The sequence below is a fragment of the Helicoverpa zea genome, chromosome 21 (assembly GCF_022581195.2).
Source record: "Helicoverpa zea isolate HzStark_Cry1AcR chromosome 21, ilHelZeax1.1, whole genome shotgun sequence".
Classification (NCBI taxonomy): Eukaryota; Metazoa; Arthropoda; class Insecta; order Lepidoptera; family Noctuidae; genus Helicoverpa; species Helicoverpa zea.
The window spans coordinates 145,563-167,046 of NC_061472.1; the positions used below are offsets into that span (position 1 = coordinate 145,563).

The window sequence follows — 21,484 nt, forward strand, 5'->3', positions numbered from 1 at the left end:
GGTGACGTACTACAAATCTCGACATGGCCTATCAAAATTATTTTGACACATTTTCGCATTAGAATAAGGTAAAATATAAATATCAAAGGAATTTGGCGAAACCCCTTATTATGTACTGAGCGGCTTTAGCTTTATTTTAATTACTCCCGTTTTGCTAGCAGAATAATCCTAATAAAAAAATGACGTCGGTGTGTACAAGTCCTTAATTTAGATATGTAAACAAGCGCCTAATTTATGTACGGTATTCGTATCTGTTATATTTATTATTTGTGGTAATTACTGTAATAGCATGAGAGAGTTGCATCTCTGTAAAGCTCCGTAAATATGATCATAACATCTGTGTATACTGTAGTTCGTAGATAAAAATTGGTAAAGTTTATTTGGCATTTCAAAACATAGTCACTTCGTACATGTACGTATGTATGCACCTATGTATAATTTATTTATTTATTTATTGAAGGGTTTACCTACAGCCTCTGTGTAGAAAAATAATGAAACTGTTTTATTGCTCAGCCTGTTTGTACTCTTTGATTCGATACAGACACTAGGCAGTGTTGTCGGGACAGATGAAACAAATGAGACGGAGGGATGTAGCCGATGCAGGTGTGCACTCATTGAGCATATCCTTTGGGAAAATGTGTTATAATACTTACTGCACATAAACTACTGTCAACTCTCTATCCTCGCAAGTTAAGGCACGCTGCACTAAGGTCAACATTACTGAATCTCAAGTTAGTCATTGAAAGATAGGTATTTTGTAGGTACTAACTAAGTTAACCGTAATGGCATGTTACAGGAAAACTGAGGGTAGCGTACTGTCTGAGTGACGTCAGTAGGGAGTCCCTGTGATCTAACAGCATGATAATAGTTGTGATTACAATTGTTTACTATTTGTAATATCTTAAGATAAAAAAATAATAAAACATTTGGACCACTAAGATAAGGAAGTATTTAATAATAACAATCCAGCTCTCATTCGTCTACCATTAGGGTTTGAGGAAAATCTCATATTATAACCCAATCAATCTCTTAGAAAACTATAGTTTGGTGGTTATTGCGCCATAACTTTAGTCAGAGATTCCGGTCGTGTGATGGTCTGCGAGAATAGGAGAAACCCAACAGACAAATCAGTTTTATAGATAAATAATGATATAAGGAAAGTGACAAAGTTGTATGGCAATGTCGTTGCAAGCCAAGAGCAGTGAGCAGTCCGTGCGGTATCTCCCTGTGGTGGTCGTTGTCTATGGGACAGGCGGACCATTGTGCCAGCCCGTTATCTAATCGACTGCAACTAGAACACAGCTAATTATACTTTAGCAGTTAAACGAACAATTTGGGCGATTGATAATAATATGAGTGCGACTGCTGTCCCCAGTCATTTAGTGCAATCACTCAGTGATTTATGATCAAATAACTTTTATGTTTTAGACTTAAATTATTTGCACATTTTGTATCTTTAGTCTCTAATGCCTCTAATGCCAGTCTAGACAAGAATAACTAGTTTTGAGACAGAGTAAAAACATGATAATCGCCGCAGGCGGAAGCTAGTATAGTTTATAAAGGGGATTCTGTACGTGGCGATTACTCATTTAGTTTAAATTAATTTTGAGAATAATAATATACATATATGGCACTTTGCACTAATATAGACCTCAGACTCACAATACACCAGGGATGACCTGACAACTTGAGCCTGCTACTGAGTATTTCACCTCGAAACACATTATTTGATCTGGGTATCGAATACTGGACTTGCGAGACTAGTTTTTAATCTTTTCTTTCTAATACCATTTGTTAAATCAGCCATTACTTACTAAAGTTAGTAGGTCGTGACCTCAGGTGCAGAAAAGTGCACCTTGACTCGTTTTGTTGGTCCGTTGCGGCCACTGCACCTGAATTTGATTGACACTAACAATGCAATAAAAAAAACTACTATAAGTATTGTGTTCTCATCATGAATCTGAGTGTGAAAGCTAGCAGGCATTCTGACTGCAGGTTCTTACAACAACTTAATTTGCAACGTTAGTAAGACACTTCGTAGGTAGCAAGTCTAGCAAGTTACATTGCTTTAAGTACAATCAATATATTTATTTGCGAAAACTCGGTTAGTGCTTCTTGAACATTTACAAATTCGAATGCTAGCTGGCCTGGAAGACGTCTTAAATCCTGCGTACCTATGTACTAACAGGAATACGTAGTGATGTGTTATTCGCATCGTTCGCCAAAAGCCTATTGTTTGCCGCAGCAGCGAGTGCCCGGCGGCGGGCCAGCCAACCCTATGCCTCTTTATTTTAGTGTACTTAGCATAAACACAATAGCGGGTCCTTTTGTGGCGCGCGTTCCATTGCTCGCTTCCTTTACGGATAAGGCGCGCGCACCCGATACGGCGCGTTATGGACGCTCGCCCGATCTGCACACACTTGTGTTTAACGACATCCTAATCTTTTATAAATGTTACCTTGATCTGTGGGAGCCAATTGCTAGTTTAGTGCCAGCTTGTACTGTACCCATAGTTGGACGGGGATTTTAGAAATGAGACATCTTCAGAAACTTTCCGGCTGGTTACACTATAAGTAATGTAAAGTCATTATGTTCTAAAAGTGTGTAAATAGGACAATAATATGTACTTATCTGCACAGACTTAACATCGAAGAGAACCAGACGCTGGTCATATGCAGTGCATGCGAGCGTGACAGAGGAATGTTTTTAAACCTTAGGGTTTCCCTAGTCGTTATCGGCTACTCGTACTTACCTCGATTTATATTCATGAGCTGCAACAATGTGAGGCAAATCTGAAACTTGCGTGAATCATTCATTAAAACAAACAAGTATTGCGCAAGTCCATATCTGAAAGACCAATAATTATAATTAAATACCGCTCATTGAGTAGCTGCGATTAGCGAATGTCAATGAAAACCGCAAGTGCACCGCAACTGCGGTGTTGTTCGCGAAATTACACTGAACTGACACCCTGTGCTGTCACCGAGACACTCATTCAGTGTGATATACTAACCTACTCTACTATTAAGTGGTAAAGACAATAGTAAATAAGTACCCACATTCCGAGCACTGGCTCATTTACGCCGACACCCTGTCTCTGTACTCGCTTCCACTCTCTCTTGAGTCTCCACATTAAAACGCATGCTATTTAATTTAATTCGAAAAGGAGGACCTACAGTTTTGTTTTTTTTTTTTATGTTAGCACATCGACTGCTCGGAGGCGTTTGGACCCAATTCGAAAATTCTCAATAGATGACACTAAAAGTTGCATAGTGGTAGGTATAAAGTAGGTTATTATGATATTGGTAGTTATTGCAAGTAAATGTTGTACATAATAATGAACTTTGTTAAAACTTATATGGTTTCATGGTCTCTGATTTTAATGTATTTTAGCCCATATTTACTAGAAGATAAAATACTATTGTACTTGGATGACAATAGCTGATTCCAAGAATTAATTCATGAACATTTAGCAGTCAGTCTTTAATGGCAGAGGGAAAATCAATAAATATTGTTTATTGGGGATTTGCTGATTGATTATGATGATGTCTATGGATAGAGTTTTGTAAAACTTGAAAGTTTTAATGTAGGAATTTGTAGAGAACAGACAGGATTTAGCAGTGTCTACTGATATATAATATTCTGTAGTGTTTAAGACAGTCCGAAACACCAATTAGGTAGTTGATAGATAAGTCCACAATATAGTAATGTTTACATTCAGAGTGAGCTTTCATTTCGCATAATATTCATCGTAAATTCCAGTAGTAAGCTATAAATAACACGTTGTGACGTGACCACAATGCGGCATGGAGCTTCGCCCCGGCACACGTGGCGCCCGCGCCGCGACTGGCATGCTGATAGCTCGCCCGGCCACTCGCCCGGCTACTGGGCCGACTACTCGCCCGCCGCCGGCGCCTGCACCATGCAGCGCTCAACAGTACATGAGTAATGCGCATGCGACGAATTACACTTGCTTTATTATGATAATTATTTGTTGTACTTGGTATGAATTACTTATCAATAATCATATTCTGAGTGACTAGCCTTACTCGTTGCAACTAGCATGATGGCAGACGCGTTTTACATTGATAATAATTAGTTAACGGTAACAAAAAATTAAGCTTATTTAAATTAATACTTTTTGTTTGCAGATTATTTCGCAAAAAAAAAAACAAATACAATAAAGTTAGGTAAAGGTTGTTTGCTGAAAGGTTAAGGCAAGAATTCCTAAACCACTTCATCTTCTTCAGTTTTCCTGAAGTGAATGTTTGTTATGACGCAGATTAGTTACGCATGTCAGTACAACAACCGCATTTGAAAACGAATTCCTATTATTTTATATATACCTAGTACTGGGTAGGTAAGTAGACACTTCATTAATTAACACAATAGCTGATTTCATTGTGTATCGGGAAAACGAATATACCCTACTTACCCACACAGTTTTATTTTTAGTTAACAATATTACCCTTCGGGTTACGTTTACAGCACAGCACAGGCTGATTTAAAAAGAACATACTTAGTTAATGGTTGGCTTTTAGCAAGTGGTTTGTAACGATTCAAAAATTATACGCATGCGAGTCTACTCAGCGACGCTAAAACTAATGTACCTGTACATTTGACTACAATATCTATACATATCTATCAATAAATGGAAAACACACTTACCTACAAGTGACATGCTGACGTCGCCAGCTGGTATTGTTCTAATGTAATGTGTGTTGTTGTAATGGTTGTTAATTAGTTGTGTTCAGGGGCCCGATTCTCCTAATTTTACTTAAGCGACCTTCGATTGACGTTCGACTCGATTCGACTGAGATCCAATCCCGACTCGATTACTATTGAAGCGTATGTGGCATTCCGCTATTTTTTCTTTGAAATAAACGTTTTTATTCTTTTCTGTCATTCAATAATGAATCATTTTGTCTGCAAATGTTTTACGATTGCAAAATGATTGCACGGCAAACTACCGTATAGACCAAAATTACCAAAATAGCATACCAATCGCACACCAATCAAATGTCAATCGAATACGATTGGTCTTTTATTAGTAGCAGAATGCCCGATATGGTTAAAACTGCTATTACGATCGTATTGCGATTCGATTACTATTCGATTTTGACATTATTAACTTAGGAGAATCGGGCCCCAGTATGGTGTAACATTTTCCCCGTGACTCACAGCGGGTGGTGACCGCACCGGCGCGCGCGCAGGCGCGTGCCCTGCGGTCGGGATAATGCCTTCCTCACTGTGTCTTGTATTGTGTAAGTCTTCACTTTGGGACCATTATTGTATTATGCATTATATTTGTGTTTTTGTTTGATACTAATGACGTTGTTTCCCTAAAATAATAATAAATATTCTGTGATTTTATAATTATCGTGTTATTGTGGTCGAAACTGTTTTCAATTGTAAATAATAAAAAATATTTTGATCAACTTTTTTTAATGACTGAAGGTGAATAAACCCTGAAAGGCAAGCAGTTTTAAGTGTAAATTATAAAGGTACGTTTTGAATTCAAGCTGCCGACTGCAACTGCCGGCCGCGCATGCAGCGACTGCATGAAATCGGCCGAAGCTGCAGTACTGGTTTGTTTTTTTTTTTAACGACGTAAAAAATCATCAAATGACCCCTCCCGCTGTGGGTTAGCAGCGGTGAGAGAGTGTCAGACTCTTACTGGCCGTCGTGTTACGTCGTAGGCCTTTTATGTACCAGGGCCGCGGTGTCTCTTTCGAACAACGCGCAGCCCCGGCGGGCCTTGGCCCTACTGGGCCCCGCTGGGGAACGACAGCATACCTGACATCGATATTTACAGTGACTACCCATATAGTCAAGTTAATGCAGAACGCGGCGCGTCAAAATGAGCAAAGGCAATAATAATGATGTTGTTGTATAAATAAATAAATCCAATGAATGCGCGGAAATGGTTGGTCCAACCAAAGGCCAAAGTCGGCAAGTGGCGCCGCCTGGCGGGAGATTTACTGCTGGCCGACACAGACAGACAGACACGGCGACTCGCGATACATGGCTGGTAGCATATGTCTGTTTTGGAGTGCAAGGTTAGAGGCGTTAGAGCATACATATAGGACACGTAATTATCTCTAATCCCCCTGTCTATCCCCATGTACTCCCTTAAGAAGTATATAAGGAGAGTAAGTTAGAACAAGAATACCTAAATAAAAGTACATAAGTTGTAGGTACAACCCTATGTATAAGGGACTACCCAGGGGAGTAAGTAAGTAAGGGAGAAGGTCAAGGAGTCCACTGTACAAAGAGTAGATATCTTTACCAAATAATAAATACACCAAAGTCTAGTATTGCTGACACGCGTATATGAAAATTATACCTTTACGCAACGCTCCGTAGTGTTGAGTTCGTATATATGTCGTAGCCATATCGTAGAATTGACCACTTCATGAAAACATTAAAAATATATATAGCCGTATCAAGAATTTCAAAGTATACCCGACTGCAACATTATTATCGATTCGATATCGATTAGCTATAGTTTAATCCATACCCGTTTAATTGCCTTTCAAGGAACTCAGAGACAGAAAAAAAAATAATTATTGTTATATAAGGAATAAGATAAATAATTATTAAAAAAAAAAAAAAACAAAAAAAAAATGTGGTGGCCTAGTGGGCAAAGAACCAACCTCTCGAGCATGAGGCCGCGGGTTCGATTCCAGGTCAGGCAAGTACCAATGCAACTTTTCTAAGTTTGTATGTACTTTCTAAGTATATCTTAGACACCAATGACTGTGTTTCGGATGGCACGTTAAACTGTAGGTCCCGGCTGTCATTGAACATCCTTGGCAGTCGTTACGGGTAGTCAGAAGCCAGTAAGTCTGACACCAGTCTAACCAGGGGTATCGGGTTGCCCAGGTAACTGGATTGAGGAGGTCAGATAGGCAGTCGCTTCTTGTAAAGCACTGGTACTCAGCTGAATCCGGTTAGACTGGAAGCCGACCCCAACATAGTTGGGAAAAGGCTCGGAGCATGATGATGAAGATAAATAATTTCAAGAACAATAGAAAAACGTTTATTATACAAGAAAATCAACCTAATAAAGAAATGCAATTAGGAAAAACTGATAAAATGAAAAATATAAAATTAACGGGCGTTATATTATGCTTCCGTTTAGTCATGCGTTCTTTGTTTGATGGCCGCCCAGCTTGAACCCTACACTTTACACTTTAAGAGGACGAATTGGAAATTTTGGCGCCAAGGATCTCAATTTTTCTCAGTAAATACAAAACGGATCAAAATACAACTTGGTTACCTGAAAGTTCATGATATAAACCTTATTTTGTTAGACTTCAAAACATGATTAGGTAACTTTTATAACAGAGAAAAATATATCAAACATACCTCTTTTTAAAAAGAGATTCACATATTATGGGCAAACGGGTCCGATTTAAGCCTTTTAACTTTTTGACGTGACAACGTCTTATAAATCGATGGAGCCGGCTGCACGCACGAAAAAACATGACTCATGCGGCGTTACCTCGCTCTGAGGCGTTACCTCGCTCTGAGGCGTTCCATCGCACAATCGGCCTTCGCGTTCGGCAGCGTTCGACATCTGTCTCTCTCCCACTTGAGTGAGCGATGCGTCCGCGTAAACAGCTGCTATTCAATAATATATTTACATATTTTCGTCAAGTATGAAGTGCAGTGAAAAGTGAATGTGGTGTAAATTGTTTATAGCAACGATAATTGCGACGATAAAGGTAATGATTCTTTCGATATTAAATATATGTTCAGTGATATATTGTCGAATATTCGTGCTTTCATAATTAAAATAAATAGCATCAGTCCGCTAGTGCAGCGATTGTAGGTTATGCTATAACAAAACTATAATAATAAGGTAATAGAACTATTTCACGATGAGTAAAAAATCAATTGCTTTACTATTCGATCGAAATAATTATGGAGCATAGCCAGTGTTGGGCAAAATGAAATCTAAGTACTGATTACTAACTACAACTACATATTGTAGTTAGTAATCAAAACTGCAAATTACATTAAATAATCGTAAAAAGTAGTTAAAAAATTTGATTACTATAGTTCGGCCATTCAGAGAATGCGTTCCTGACACGTCGCGATTGAACTGACGACGTAACTTTGCAATGGCGTTGCAGTTACGATAAAAATATTTTTGCTGGTTGTTTACCGTTTTAACAATTGAGGAGCATTAAAACAACATTATTATATCAATAATCAATGAATGTAGTTACGTCGTCAGTTCAATCGCGACGTGTCAGGAACGCATTCTCTGAATGGCCGAACTATAACTACAAATTGTAGTTGCAATCACGATTACGAGATTACTTTTTATAACTACCTACACATTTTAAATAATCAATCGCGCGTTCATGTACTGCCTTGTCGTTTGCTGGTTAAGTACAGTTACCGGCACGGAAGTCGAGCCCTGACTTTCACCTGCGCAGAAGTGATTTATTGGGTCCCTTTGGTGGTATGAAGGGAGCGCGGGGGCGGCGGTAAAGCGGTGATTGGCCCGCAGCGCATCGCGTCATATCCGTCACTCGGGATTGGTTCTTAGCTGCGGTTGACGACGAAACACTTCGGGCCAATTTAATTGACACCAATTTTTATAAAATATATTTTTCTTTTGACGTGACAACGTCTTATAAATCGATGGAGCCGGCTGCACGCACGAAAAAACATGACTCATGCGGCGTTACCTCGCTCTGAGGCGTTCCGTTTAAGGCTTGAAGTGCAAGCGAGAGCACGCAACGAGCAACAAAGAGGCACGATCGGCCTCCGTGTTCGGCAACGTTCGACATCTGACGATCAATTTCTTAAGACGTTGTCACGTTCGACTATCGTCAGTAAACCGACTTTACAGACAACCGTTTTTTTTAGTATAGTTCGGCCATTCAGAGAATGCGTTCCTGACACGTCGCGATTGAACTGACGACGTAACTTTGCAATGGCGTTGCAGTTACGATAAAAATATTTTTGCTGGTTGTTTACCGTTTTAACAATTGAGGAGCATTAAAACAACATTATTATATCAATAATCAATGAATGTTATTACGTCGTCAGTTCAATCGCGACGTGTCAGGAACGCATTCTCTGAATGGCCGAACTAGTTGTAGTACTCTTTAAAATTTGGAAGGAATTTTTATCAAATAATCATTTCTAAATAATAAAATTACAAAACCATTTTGTCGCTTACGACTTTTAGTTATAAGCTAGCGCGCGTATTGTAATCCTCGCCCCGCTCAGACGCTCCGTCCCCTTTTGGCCCCTTAGATGCGCGTGCCGGTTATGGAATTATTGTTCACCAATTCGTCGCCTTAATATTCCCCTTTCTCTACGTCTACTAATGAATGTGCTTTGAATGTTTCTAGCTACACGCCTTGTCATTATCGGATGTAAAATTAAGTTTTGTGCTTGTTCTGATGTATATACTTTTTTTTTATCATATTTGTGAATTTTGACAGTGCAATTTCAAATAAACTTGTGAAGCGTTTTATTTCAGTTTTAAACTCGGCAACTGCATTTTCATATTGTTTCGGAAATTCTACAGCAACCTCTTGTGGATAGCCACGTTATGGTCGGGTATATTTTATAATAACTGCTTGGGGATATCCAAACTGAAAACATTCCCCAAGTCAACTCGCGCCAGCGACGTCATAAATGTTACGCAAAGGTACGCTTTAATATAAGTATTTTCACAAGTGAGTATGTCACAAGCGTTGTGTAAAGGTATAAATTTCATATACGCTGCTGACACTATTGTATATCCCCACAGCATGAGCTATTTTCAGTAAATGTTGATTAAATACGTGACATGCTGCAAATATAGCAGGTTTATGGGAAAACAAATAGGTTTCCCTAAGTACCTAAGTGCTAGGGTAACAATTACTCTTATTGATGGTAAGTTTCCTATTAGAGCCTCGAGGCGACCGGCGGCAAAGGGGGGGGGGGGAGCAGGGCGGTGACCTCTGACATTCACCTCTACTACTCTTGTATATACGTACTAAATGTATAGATTACCATTAAGGAATTACATAGATTTCCTAGGAATTGTATACAATGACGGATTACATACATACCTACATATTATATTAAACATATTATATGACATATTATATTATGTTACAGTTACAGCCTTTTTATCGTCCCACTGCTGGGCTGCGGCCTCCTCCCACACGGAGAAGGATTGACCATTAATCACCACGCTTGCTCAATGCGGGTTGGTGATTTCAGACTATATAGTCCAGGTTTTCTCAAGATGTTTTCCTTCACCTTTATCAGCCATTGGTGTCTAAGACATACTTAGAAAGTACATAGGTACAAACTTAGAAAAGTTGCATTGGTACTTGCCTGACCTGGATTTGAACCCGCGCCCTCATACTCGAGAGGTTGGTTCTTTGCCCACTAGGCCACCACGACTTTTTTTACACATGTATCTATAATGTAATTTATACACATGTACATAATATGTAAGCCGCAAAGGCCGCAAAGGATGAGCCTCAGCCGCGGCGGCGAGCGTTAACTACCTGCGCCTCAGCTCGCAGGCCGCCTCGCCCCTCCGCGCCTACGCGGTTTTGAATTGCACTCTAGGGGTAGGGGTAGGGCGGACAATACTACGTGGAGTCGGTTTTGCAGCGATTCGTTTTCGTCATTAATTTCAAGTTTTAATACGTTTTTTCATTGAAGGTTATAAATGGCAATATGCTAAATAAAATGAATCCATGAAATTCTACCTGTTCGGGATACCCAGAACGTTAAACCTTTTTTAATGTAAAACACTAAAACCTGTAATGTAGGAACCTCTTTGTGTCTGTATTTTGTTTTATCTTTTTTTAAATTTTCGCTGTCAAAAATAAGCCTTGCGGAATACAACACTTATAAATTTTCACGAAGCATTTTTATTAAATTTTACATACAGTCCTATTCATTGGTCCCTGCGATCGGATAAAATAAGAAGAACTATAAAATAAGAACTAATTACGGCCTACGGAAATCTATATAATTTGGAGAAACTGGACGTGGATATGCATACAGTGGTGTTCATTGACAATCTTATTCATTGTAGGCAAAGGTACCCAGTGCTCTAAATTCATAGGTAAGGTAATAGGTATTTCAGCTAAGTGAAAATTGTTAAGGTTAGTACTACCTATTTATTTATTTAGACTGTTGTAACCAGATAAATAACTTATCTGCAGTTAACTAGCTTCAGTGCTAAACTAAGCAGAAACTAGGTGTGTTATATACATAGTGATTATTGTAATACATCTTTAAGGGATATTTTAGGTTTTCTGTTAAGTTTTCACTAATGTAAGTTAGTATCAGACAGTCTATTAGGTAGGTACTCTTATTTGTATACTTTAACTTGTTGTATTCCCTTATTATTATTTGCAAGTCTTATTTCTAAGTTTGTGAGACATTACGAATTGGTATTAACTTATTTAACGTTACAGTGTAATTAATACCGGTCTCCAAAATGACCGACAAGGAGTCAGTCAGAAAACGCGCGAGTTGCAAGGGTCGGTTGACAGCATTTACCAACTATGTCAACGAGTTGGATGAGTCATTGGATGCGTCACAGGTGTGCGAATTGCAACTACGTTTGGGTAAGATGGAAAGTTTATTTTCACAATTTGACGAGGTTCAGTCAAAATTAGAGTGTTTAGCTGATGATGTTAATAGTCAACTACCGGAGCGTAACGAGTTTGAATCTAAGTATTATAAGATCTTTGCAAAGGCTCAAGACTTACTTACACGTAACTTGAAACCAACTAAGAATGAACCTTTGGAAAGTGATTATAGTTCAGCACAAACGCGTAATCGCAGGCTTGTTAAATTACCTACCATACAACTGCCTAAGTTTAGTGGTTCCTATGAGAAATGGTTGGAGTTCCATGACACGTTCTCTAGCTTGATACATTGTAATGATGATATTGATGACGTCAACAAGTTTCATTATCTTAAAGCGTGTCTCGAGGGATCAGCTGCTGTTGTGATCCAATCCATTGAGTTTTCCGCCAACAACTATTCTGTGGCGTGGAAGATATTATGCGATCGCTATGACAACAAGCGGGTTTTAATAAACAACCATGTTGCAGCATTATTCAACCTCGAGACTGTTAAAAAAGAATCTTCCGTAGCTTTAAAACGTGTCATTGATTCTGTGAATAAGAATTTGCGTTCATTGGAATCCTTAGGAGAGCCAACAGATCATTGGGACACGCTGTTGATTCACATGGTATCAACCAAATTGGATTCTAAAACCTTTCGAGAATGGGAAGAATTTAAAGGTAGGTTTGTTAAGGACAAGTCAGTTACTTTGAACATATTTTTTGACTTCTTGCGAAGCCGTTCAGATTTGTTAGAGACTATTGAAATGTCACAGAGTAGTGCTAATAAGTCATCTCTTACTAACATTAAATATAAAAGCATGGTGTCTGTAACCAGTGCGCCAGATAAGCAGTCTAATTCATTTAAACATTGCCCGAAGTGTAGCGGTGAACATAATCTTAATAACTGTTCACAATTTTTAGGTCTTAGTAATGAACAGAGGTTGGAGTTAATACCACAATACAAGATATGTTTTAACTGTTTCCGTTCGGGTCATTATGCAAATCGGTGCAAAGCAAGAGGCTGCAAAGTGTGTAAGCGCAGACACAACACTCTTGTTCATATTACTGATGGTAAAGCTAACCCGTCAATTGAACCATCAACCTCTATCGGTAACGGCAATAACAGCAGTGAAGTTGCGAAGCCATTGTCTAATAACAACGTAACATTGTCGGCACAAGTCACGGCGAATGCACGAAATAAAGGAGAAGTTCTTTTGGCCACTTCTTTGTTAAAACTTTATGATAGCAGTAACCGCGAACATCTTGGTCGTGCTGTTCTTGACAGTGGTAGTACGTGCTGCCTTATCACAGAGAAATTCTGTAATTCATTAAGTTTGCCGACTATTAAGGTTAGCGAGACATTAATTGGCATAAATAATTCCAACTCACTAATAAGTAAAATGTGTTGCGTTCCGATAAAATCATTGAATGGAAACTTTTCTGTAAATATTAATTGTTACATCTTACCTTCTATCACTGAAGAAGTGCCTTGTCGTCAACTTAATCTTAATGACATAAATATTCCGAGTGATTTGTGTCTAGCTGATCCTCATTTTTATGCACCATCCTCCGTGGACTTAATTATAGGTGCAGATGTTTTCTGGGACATCTTGGGTACAGAAAAGATAAACCTCGGTATAGGTAAACCGGTACTATTTGAGACTAGACTAGGTTGGATAGTTTCAGGCCCTATGGCTAATAGTGGTCAAGTGTCGCGTTCACCCTCATTTATTTGTAATTTTACGAATATTCATCATTCTGAAGCTAATGTTTTACAGAATGACTCAAGTACCGATGACATCCAAAACCGTTTAATGCGTTTTAGGCAGCTTGAGGAAGTTAGCCATCAGTCATCAGTACATTATCTAGAAGAAAAAATGTGTGAAGAGCACCTTATTAGAAACACTACGTGTCTGAAAGATGGCCATTTTTGTGTTAGATTGACGTTAAAACAATCACATTATAACTTAGGTCACTCTGAACATAAATCTAAGCTGTGTTTGCTTTCATTAGAGCGTAGCGTTCAGAGTCAGACATCATTTAGCATTCGTTATTGTGATTTTATGAAAGAGTATTTAGAGTTTAACCATATGTCTTTATGTGCACCTGACCCACAGAAGGTTGTATATTTAATAGCTCATCATGGCCTTGTCTGTGAAAGTACTTTAACTACTGAAGGACCCGTTGAGCTGGCTTCAGCTGGTGTGCCATTACATAAATGGAAATCAAATACTCCTCAAGTATTACCCGATCATATAGGTCATTCTTCATTTAGTTTGAATATTGGTTCAATAGAACCTTGTAAAATGTTAGGTTTGAGCTGGCTTACTGAGACTGACGTTTTAGTATTTTCATTGAATCCCGATATTAATAAAGTCATGACAAAGCGTGGGACATTTTTTACAATTGCTCAAATTTTTGATTCTCTGGGTCTATTAGCTCCTTGCATTATTGTCATAAAAACCCTCATGCAAAAGCTTTGGGTATTTAAATTGGGATGGGATGATGAGTTCCCTTCTGAAATATCCAGAATTTGGTCCAAGATCTTACGCGACTTACCATTTTTAAATGCATTGAGAGTTCCACGGATCGTACTATGTGACTTTCGGACTGACTCAACGATTGTTTTAGGTTGGATTAAAATGTTGCCAATAAAGTTACAACCTTTTGTCCGTAACCGTGTCGCTGAGATATTGGACAAATCTGCGGTTTGTTCTTGGAGGCATGTTCCCACAGACTTAAATCCAGCTGACCATATTATATCATGTGGAACAGATGTAACTTCTTTGCAATGTTTAGATTTATGGTGGTCAGGCCCTGAATTTTTACGATATGATGTGTCTAAATGGCCTGATGATCCAACAGTTGCAACGAAAAACCTTCCCGAAATTAGGTCCGAAGTTTCTCTACTCGTTGCAAATAAGAATTCACGACCATGTTTTATAGACTTTGATAGATTTCCAAACTTAACTACACTCAAACGGTCGGTTGCATACGTATTGAGATTTATAAGTCGTTGTAAAAAAGAGGAGTTATCTAAACATCTATTTCTTACCACTCATGAGTTAAAACAGGCTCTACATGTTATTATACGAATTTCACAAAAGGAATCATTCCCCGAATACGCTCTGTTATTGAATAAAAAGGAACTACCCAAAAAGAGTCCCTTAAATAAGTTTAATGTGTTTTTGGACGACCAACATTTAATTCGTGTTGGAGGTCGTCTTGATAATTCTCACTTTGCTTTCGATAAAAAGCATCCATTATTATTACAGTCCACTCATGTCGTTACACGATTATTATTTGATTTTATGCACAAAAAACTTATGCATGCTGGACCGCAGCTCTTACTCGCGTCCATAAGAGAGAATTTCTGGCCAATTGGTGGTAGACGATTAGCTAAATCAATTTGTAAGAAATGTATTGCTTGCTGTCGTACAAAGGGACAGGTAATTGCTCCTCTGATGGGTAACTTGCCACAAAAGCGGTTGATTCCGGGAGGTTACCCCTTTGAAACAGTAGGCGTAGATTATGCTGGACCTATTATGTCAGCCACTAGGCAGGGACGTGGATGTCGTCTTACGAAAGTGTACATTGTTCTTTTCGTGTGCTTTACGACTAAGGCTGTACACATAGAGTTGGCAGGTGATTTAACAAGCAGCAATTTTTTATCAGCTTTGCGTAGGTTTGTTTCGCGAAGGGGAAAACCTAAACATATATACTCTGATAATGGGACCTCGTTTGTTGGTGCTTATCATGAACTTGGTAAGTTTTTAAAGGGTAGTTGCGATTCGTTATCCGGTGAGTTATCAAATGAAGATATTAACTTTCATTTTATCCCTCCTTATTCTCCGCACTTTGGAGGTCTTTGGGAGGCCGGTATAAAATCTGTTAAGTATCATTTAAAAAGAGTACTGGGCAATTGTAATCTAACATATGAGGAGTTGAACACCGTATTAGTCCAGATCGAAGCTATACTGAACTCTCGCCCGCTCACACCACTCTCTTCGAACCCTAACGACTTGTCGCCGCTTACGCCTGGACATTTTTTAATTGGACGACCGCTGACATCACTTCCATCTTCAAACCTCGAGGACCGATCGTTGACTCAGTTAACCCGATATCAGCGTATAGAGCAACTTCGTCAGCACTTCTGGTCACGATGGTGTAAGGAATATGTGTCGGAGCTCCAGCAACGAACGAAATGGCGATCCTGCACAAAGCCATTAGAAAAAGGCACTCTTGTGCTCATTAAGGAGGACAGGGTACCTCCTTTAAAGTGGCGCCTGGGCCGAGTCACAGAGGTGTTCCCTGGACATGATGGCATCAGTCGTGTCGCGGACATCATGATTTCAAGTGGTGATGTGGTTCGTCGGGCTTTCAGCAAGATATTCCCCTTACCTATAGCTCACTCGGAAGATTTTGGTTGAGAGTCGAGCTCTCAACGCCCGGGGGGATGTTCGGGATACCCAGAACGTTAAACCTTTTTTAATGTAAAACACTAAAACCTGTAATGTAGGAACCTCTTTGTGTCTGTATTTTGTTTTATCTTTTTTTAAATTTTCGCTGTCAAAAATAAGCCTTGCGGAATACAACACTTATAAATTTTCACGAAGCATTTTTATTAAATTTTACATACAGTCCTATTCACTACCATCTTCATAGTACGCCAATTCTGCCAGATAGAAGGAACCCGACAGAAATCCGACAGAAACCATTGTTCTTATACATTTCCTAAAACGATATTGGAATTTTATACAATGCCTATGCACAGGCCCGCCGTAAGCGGGCGTGCAGCGCGTGCACAGCACGCGGGCGGCACGTCCTAGGGGGCGGCAAATCTAGCGAGTTATCACGTAATATTTAAAAAATACAATATATTTTTACCAATGATTTGATTTCAATATTTCCGAACACAGCAATAGCGCTAAGAATATTACTTACACTGCCGGTTTCAATTACGTACATCTGTTGAAAGGACATTTTCATAATTAAAGATTCTTAAAATCGATTTAAGATCAACCAGTGGCGTAGCGTGGGGCAAATGCTATTTAGGGGGCGGCAAAATTAAACCAATAAAGATTCAGAAAAAGCCGCCCTAGCTTTGGTCGTCTCCTATCAATTTTGACTGTTTTACCCTTTGCATCCCCAAAAAAATTCGCGCTCGCTGCGCTCGCGGCTCCATGTCAGATGTCGCATTTTATCTTTGTTTTATTGTTGAGGCATTCAATTCCGAACAACATTTTTCGCGCACGTCCGTTATGGCTTTTTATGATAATATGTTTACTTCATGAAAACTCTAAGGAAAAAATCGCGCTCGCTTCGCTCGCGGCTTTTGCACTTCACTTCTGTGCATATCTTACTTTTTGACTTAGCTTTGTTAATTAACAGTGGTTTTTATTTGTTTTGTGTCCTTAGACTAAAAAATTTTCGCGCTCGCTCCGCTCGCGATTCCTTACATATGAAATGTGCCTTGGAAGTTTTCAACGGGAAACCCACCAAATAACATAATTTTACTGACTTTAAACATTGTTATAGATATTTAAGTGCGTTAGTTTAAGTTAATCACAATCTTTCAATACATAGGGGCCACTTGGGTAATGATTGCACTGCATTGATGCCCTAAGCAATTGCTTAGTTTGCTTATGGGCTAACCCAGGACTGCTTAGGTTACTCTGAACATTTCAAGTAAATAAAAAGTTATGTGTAATGTATGTTATGTATTGCAATAGTTATTTATCCAAAAGTGGGTGGGGTTTCTGCAATCAGAGCGGTGCATGTACATATTTTTTTCTGTTGGACAAGTAAGATGGATCTGAATGGGCGGGGAGGGTCCGGAACCCCTGGATCTACCCTCCCCCCCCCCCCTATATATTTTTTGTCAAAACGTATGTAGTCGTAGGGCGGCATAATCAGTTTTGCACGCGGGCGAACAAACAGCTAGCGGCGGGCCTGCCTATGCATAACCTACGTATAAAATAAAATTATTGAAAGAATATTTTATACATTTCCTACATAGCTTCGGAATTGTATACATTTCCTAGGAGCTGTATACACATCCTAGACTTCATACATTTCCGGTAACATAAACAAAGGATATGCGCTGATCGTGTCTATGTAATTAAGTATGTCTTAAGTGCGTACACAAAGACAATAAAACACTGTATCATATTCACAAACAAAAAAAATCTCCCAGCCCTGTACACGAATATAAGGCTTCGATTGAAAATCATTTCATAAAAACGCGTAAAAAACCAGTGCAAGTTTTAATCTACATATAGTAATATTATAAAGCTGAAGAGTTTGTTTGTTTGTTTGAACGCGCTAATCTCAGGAACTACTGGTCCGATTTGAACAACTCTTTCGGTGTTAGATAGCCCATTTATCGAGGAAGGCTATAGGCTACTTTTTATCCGGGTTCGTGCAGAGGTTCTCAGGGGACAGCGGCGGCCCTAGCCATTGCGAGGCTACGTGCGACAGGTCTATGCGAGGCCCTTTGTCCTACGTGAAAAGTATGTGTCGCGAGAGTAAGTTGGTGTTTTGATTTAGCAAATTAATACAATTTTATTTTTACTACAGTTTATATATTTAAAGAATCACAAAATTAACAAATATTAAAATGATCTGATGATTGCGACTTTTTTTACGACTAAAATCTTTAATTAGAGCAGAATAGTCGAATGAATGAGCAACGTCATTTTTGATCGAAAGAATAGCAAGGGACATGTTTTAATAATTGTAAGTCTCGAAAAACTGCTTTTTCGATATTATGATTTTATTATTCGAATTCTCAATACTATTTCGGTAGTGGGATAAATTTCAGTTAAATTATTTTCTAATATATATATTTCAGCACCGAGATAATATTCAGCTCTTCGTATAACTGATTCAGGGCCGTCTCTAGCTCATGTAGCGCCCTGGGTGCAATCATGACCCTAGCGCCCTCTACTTATATATTGAAAGATTGTGACTTGAGTAGTTCGAACGTCGTAAATAAGAAAGTTCATACGGAAAGTAGGAGTTATTTTCTCTTCTTTTTCGTTAATAAAAGGACTTAAAAGCGGCGCTACCTTCTAGGTTCGGCTAAAAAAGGATAAAAAAAATAAAACTAGTGGAAAGTAAAGCACCCGCGAGCGTAGCGAGCACAAAAATTTTTGAGCTTTTTGGGTCACTAAAGCACCTAAACTTGTATAATCAACAACAGCGCAAGGTGAAGTCGCGAGCGTAGCGAGCGCGAAAATTTTTGAGTTTTGGGACATAGAAGTACTCTAATCAAGTTAGAAGTAAAGGTACTGTCAAGTGAACATCCGCGAGCGTAGCGAGCGCGAAAAAAATGTGCATTGAAAAAATGCACATTTTTTTAAAAAAAAACCAGATATATATTTTTTTATTATAATTTTTTTACATTAGTGTGGGTTGTAGCGCGAGGCCCCCCCAAGCGCGAGGCCCTGTGCGATGGCACAGTTCGCACACCCCTAGGGCCGCCACTGTCAGGGGATGCGGGTGAAACCGCTGGCAGAAGCTAGTTTGATTATAAGAGTTGTTGAAGGCAGCCAGTTGCTTCCAAAACGTACCTTTAGGCTTTCAACAAATAGTTATGTCGAGGTTTGCGTAGCGGGCATCGAACGTCTCGTAGCACTGCCTACTGCGGTACGATGGAGTGCATTTTATTTCTCGTATTCTGTTCTTTGCGAATCCGTCAGCTATACACCTAAATATTATTAGCTTTTTTTTATTCCAAGTAGCATCAAACCTTCATAATAAATGATGTCCAAAAAATACAATGTCAAACTTTTCCACACTTCTGTCAAATACCGAAAAAAATAACAGTATCAAATCCGTCATAGTCATAATACATATTGCTCCGCAACTCAATAAAAAGTACCAGTGAGTGGCGTAGGCGGAGGTGATGAGCTTCACCTCGAACACGAGACACATCTGATGACGAGCGCGGTGTTGTTGCAGGCCCTGGTGGCGCTGTGCACCGTGCTGGTGGTGCTTATCCACCAGCAATGGACCTGCGCCGGCCTCCCGGTCAGTACCCTCCGGCTTCTCGGTTAGTACCCTCGCCACCATGCCTCTGCATTGTGCTTGTGCTCTCCCTCCAGCCCACCATGTAACCAATGCTCGCATTCCCCAGGTCTTGCTGCTAAGCGAACGATCTCTGATGACCAGCAAGTGGCAGGACAACCTCCCCACCTACCAGCCAAAATATTCGCGGCAGGTGTCGCTCCTCAGGTCAAGATACTGTTTAATTATAACAGCATTGAAGGGTTTATTTTTGCATCTGTGGTTCCTGGAGCCAGCGAGGTCTTGCTATTGCTAAGATTGTTTGCTTTTACCGATATCAATTATTATAAAGACTTTATTACCTCTGCTGCCATTACAACATAATTGATGTTTGTATTTCGTTTATTAGGCAAAGTATGGGCCTGCGCAGACGAAGACGTGTCCGTGTGGGGGCGACTGGAGGCTGCCGTCGTCCGCGACGCCGTGGAAGCAGTGGGGGCGACAGCCGTCGTACAAGCGCGACCCCGACATCAGCGTCGACAACGAGTGCATCGGCCACTCCCCGCGCATCCACTGACCTGTGCCCGCTGCCGCCATACGTACACTGAACATAAATCCATTCTACATACATATATATAATAGTCACTCAACTGTATCATGGTCTTGTGCAAAAATGTCAATAAAATTGCTACATAGGTAAATATTGTTTTTAATCACACCTAAATAGGTCCTTTTCATTAACTCCTGTATTCCGATTCCAAAGTGATGTGATGAAATAAGTAAGTACCACAGGTACCTAATAAGAGGAATTACACGCATAATGTCATATTGAACTACAACTTTAGTGGAGCTGATTGGAAAATTGCATAGCAGGCGCGCGCCACACTCCCGAGTTGACCGGTCAAGTAGATCTAGAGAGCATCGCTCCGATGGCTTGTTTATTTATATATTCATTGTTACTACAACAATCATAAATAAATAAATTCTTCTTAATAAATTAATAATTCTTTATAAATTAAGTAGCAGAAAGCTAACATTAAAGTTAAAGCTTATATTATCTATTGCTGGCCTTTTCTTTTCCTGTTGTCTAGGTATGTAATATGGAACAGTTGTCATGGATCGGATACCTTCTTCTATTGTGTCTTTATCGGATATAACATTCTGCCCCTTGAAGACATCCAGATGAACTTGCCAAGCTGATCCCTCCGAGTAGGTATGTAAAATAAAACTGCCAAGGATATTTAAAACAGAAATGTATTAAACTAAGAAAAATATAAAGCTTGAAAACATTAAGAACACTGTCGGGTAGGGGAGCCGTAGAGGCGCCTCCGCGCGGGTACCATGAGGTACTTGACATTCTTCTTGTAGTAGGGGCAGGCGGGCTCGTCGCAGCCCAGCACGTCGGCCTCGCGCACCACGGTGGGCGTGCGGTGCAGCAGCTCGTCTCCCAGTAGCAGCCGCCGCGCGCACGCCAGCAAGCATGGTCCGCACACAGCCACTGCACACAATGCTGCCAAAAACTCTAGCAAGAACATTACAGCCTCAGACCACATGTCTAGGGCGATAATATTTTTTGTGTTCCATAAGGTCTACAAATATATTTAGATAACATACAGCTCAATAAATTATTAGTTAATCTGAGATCGTTACTGAGTTACAAGCACAAAAACTATTTAAAAATAATTCATTACAAAAATGCAGAGGTTAGTAAACTTTTAACGTCATTATTTATTTATTCTTGTTTTTTAAATGTGCCAGTTTATGGTTTCTATAGTAAAAATGTGGTTCAAACGTCACACAGTCCATAAAAGCCATTATAAAAGCCTTAAAGACATGGATCTACAGATACTTCGTTCGTA

General features: G+C 39.5%; 1 protein-coding gene across 1 annotated transcript; it reads left to right on the forward strand.

Moving 5' to 3' along the window:
• Positions 1-19,130: 19,130 nt before the first annotated feature.
• On the forward strand, positions 19,131-20,326 carry LOC124640895. The gene is made up of 3 exons (XM_047178856.1): positions 19,131-19,671; positions 19,756-19,853; positions 20,035-20,326. The coding sequence occupies exons 1-3, from the start codon at positions 19,557-19,559 to the stop codon at positions 20,200-20,202; spliced, it is 381 nt and encodes a 126-aa protein (XP_047034812.1). The 5' UTR covers positions 19,131-19,556; the 3' UTR covers positions 20,203-20,326.
• The last annotated feature ends 1,158 nt before the right edge of the window (positions 20,327-21,484 follow it).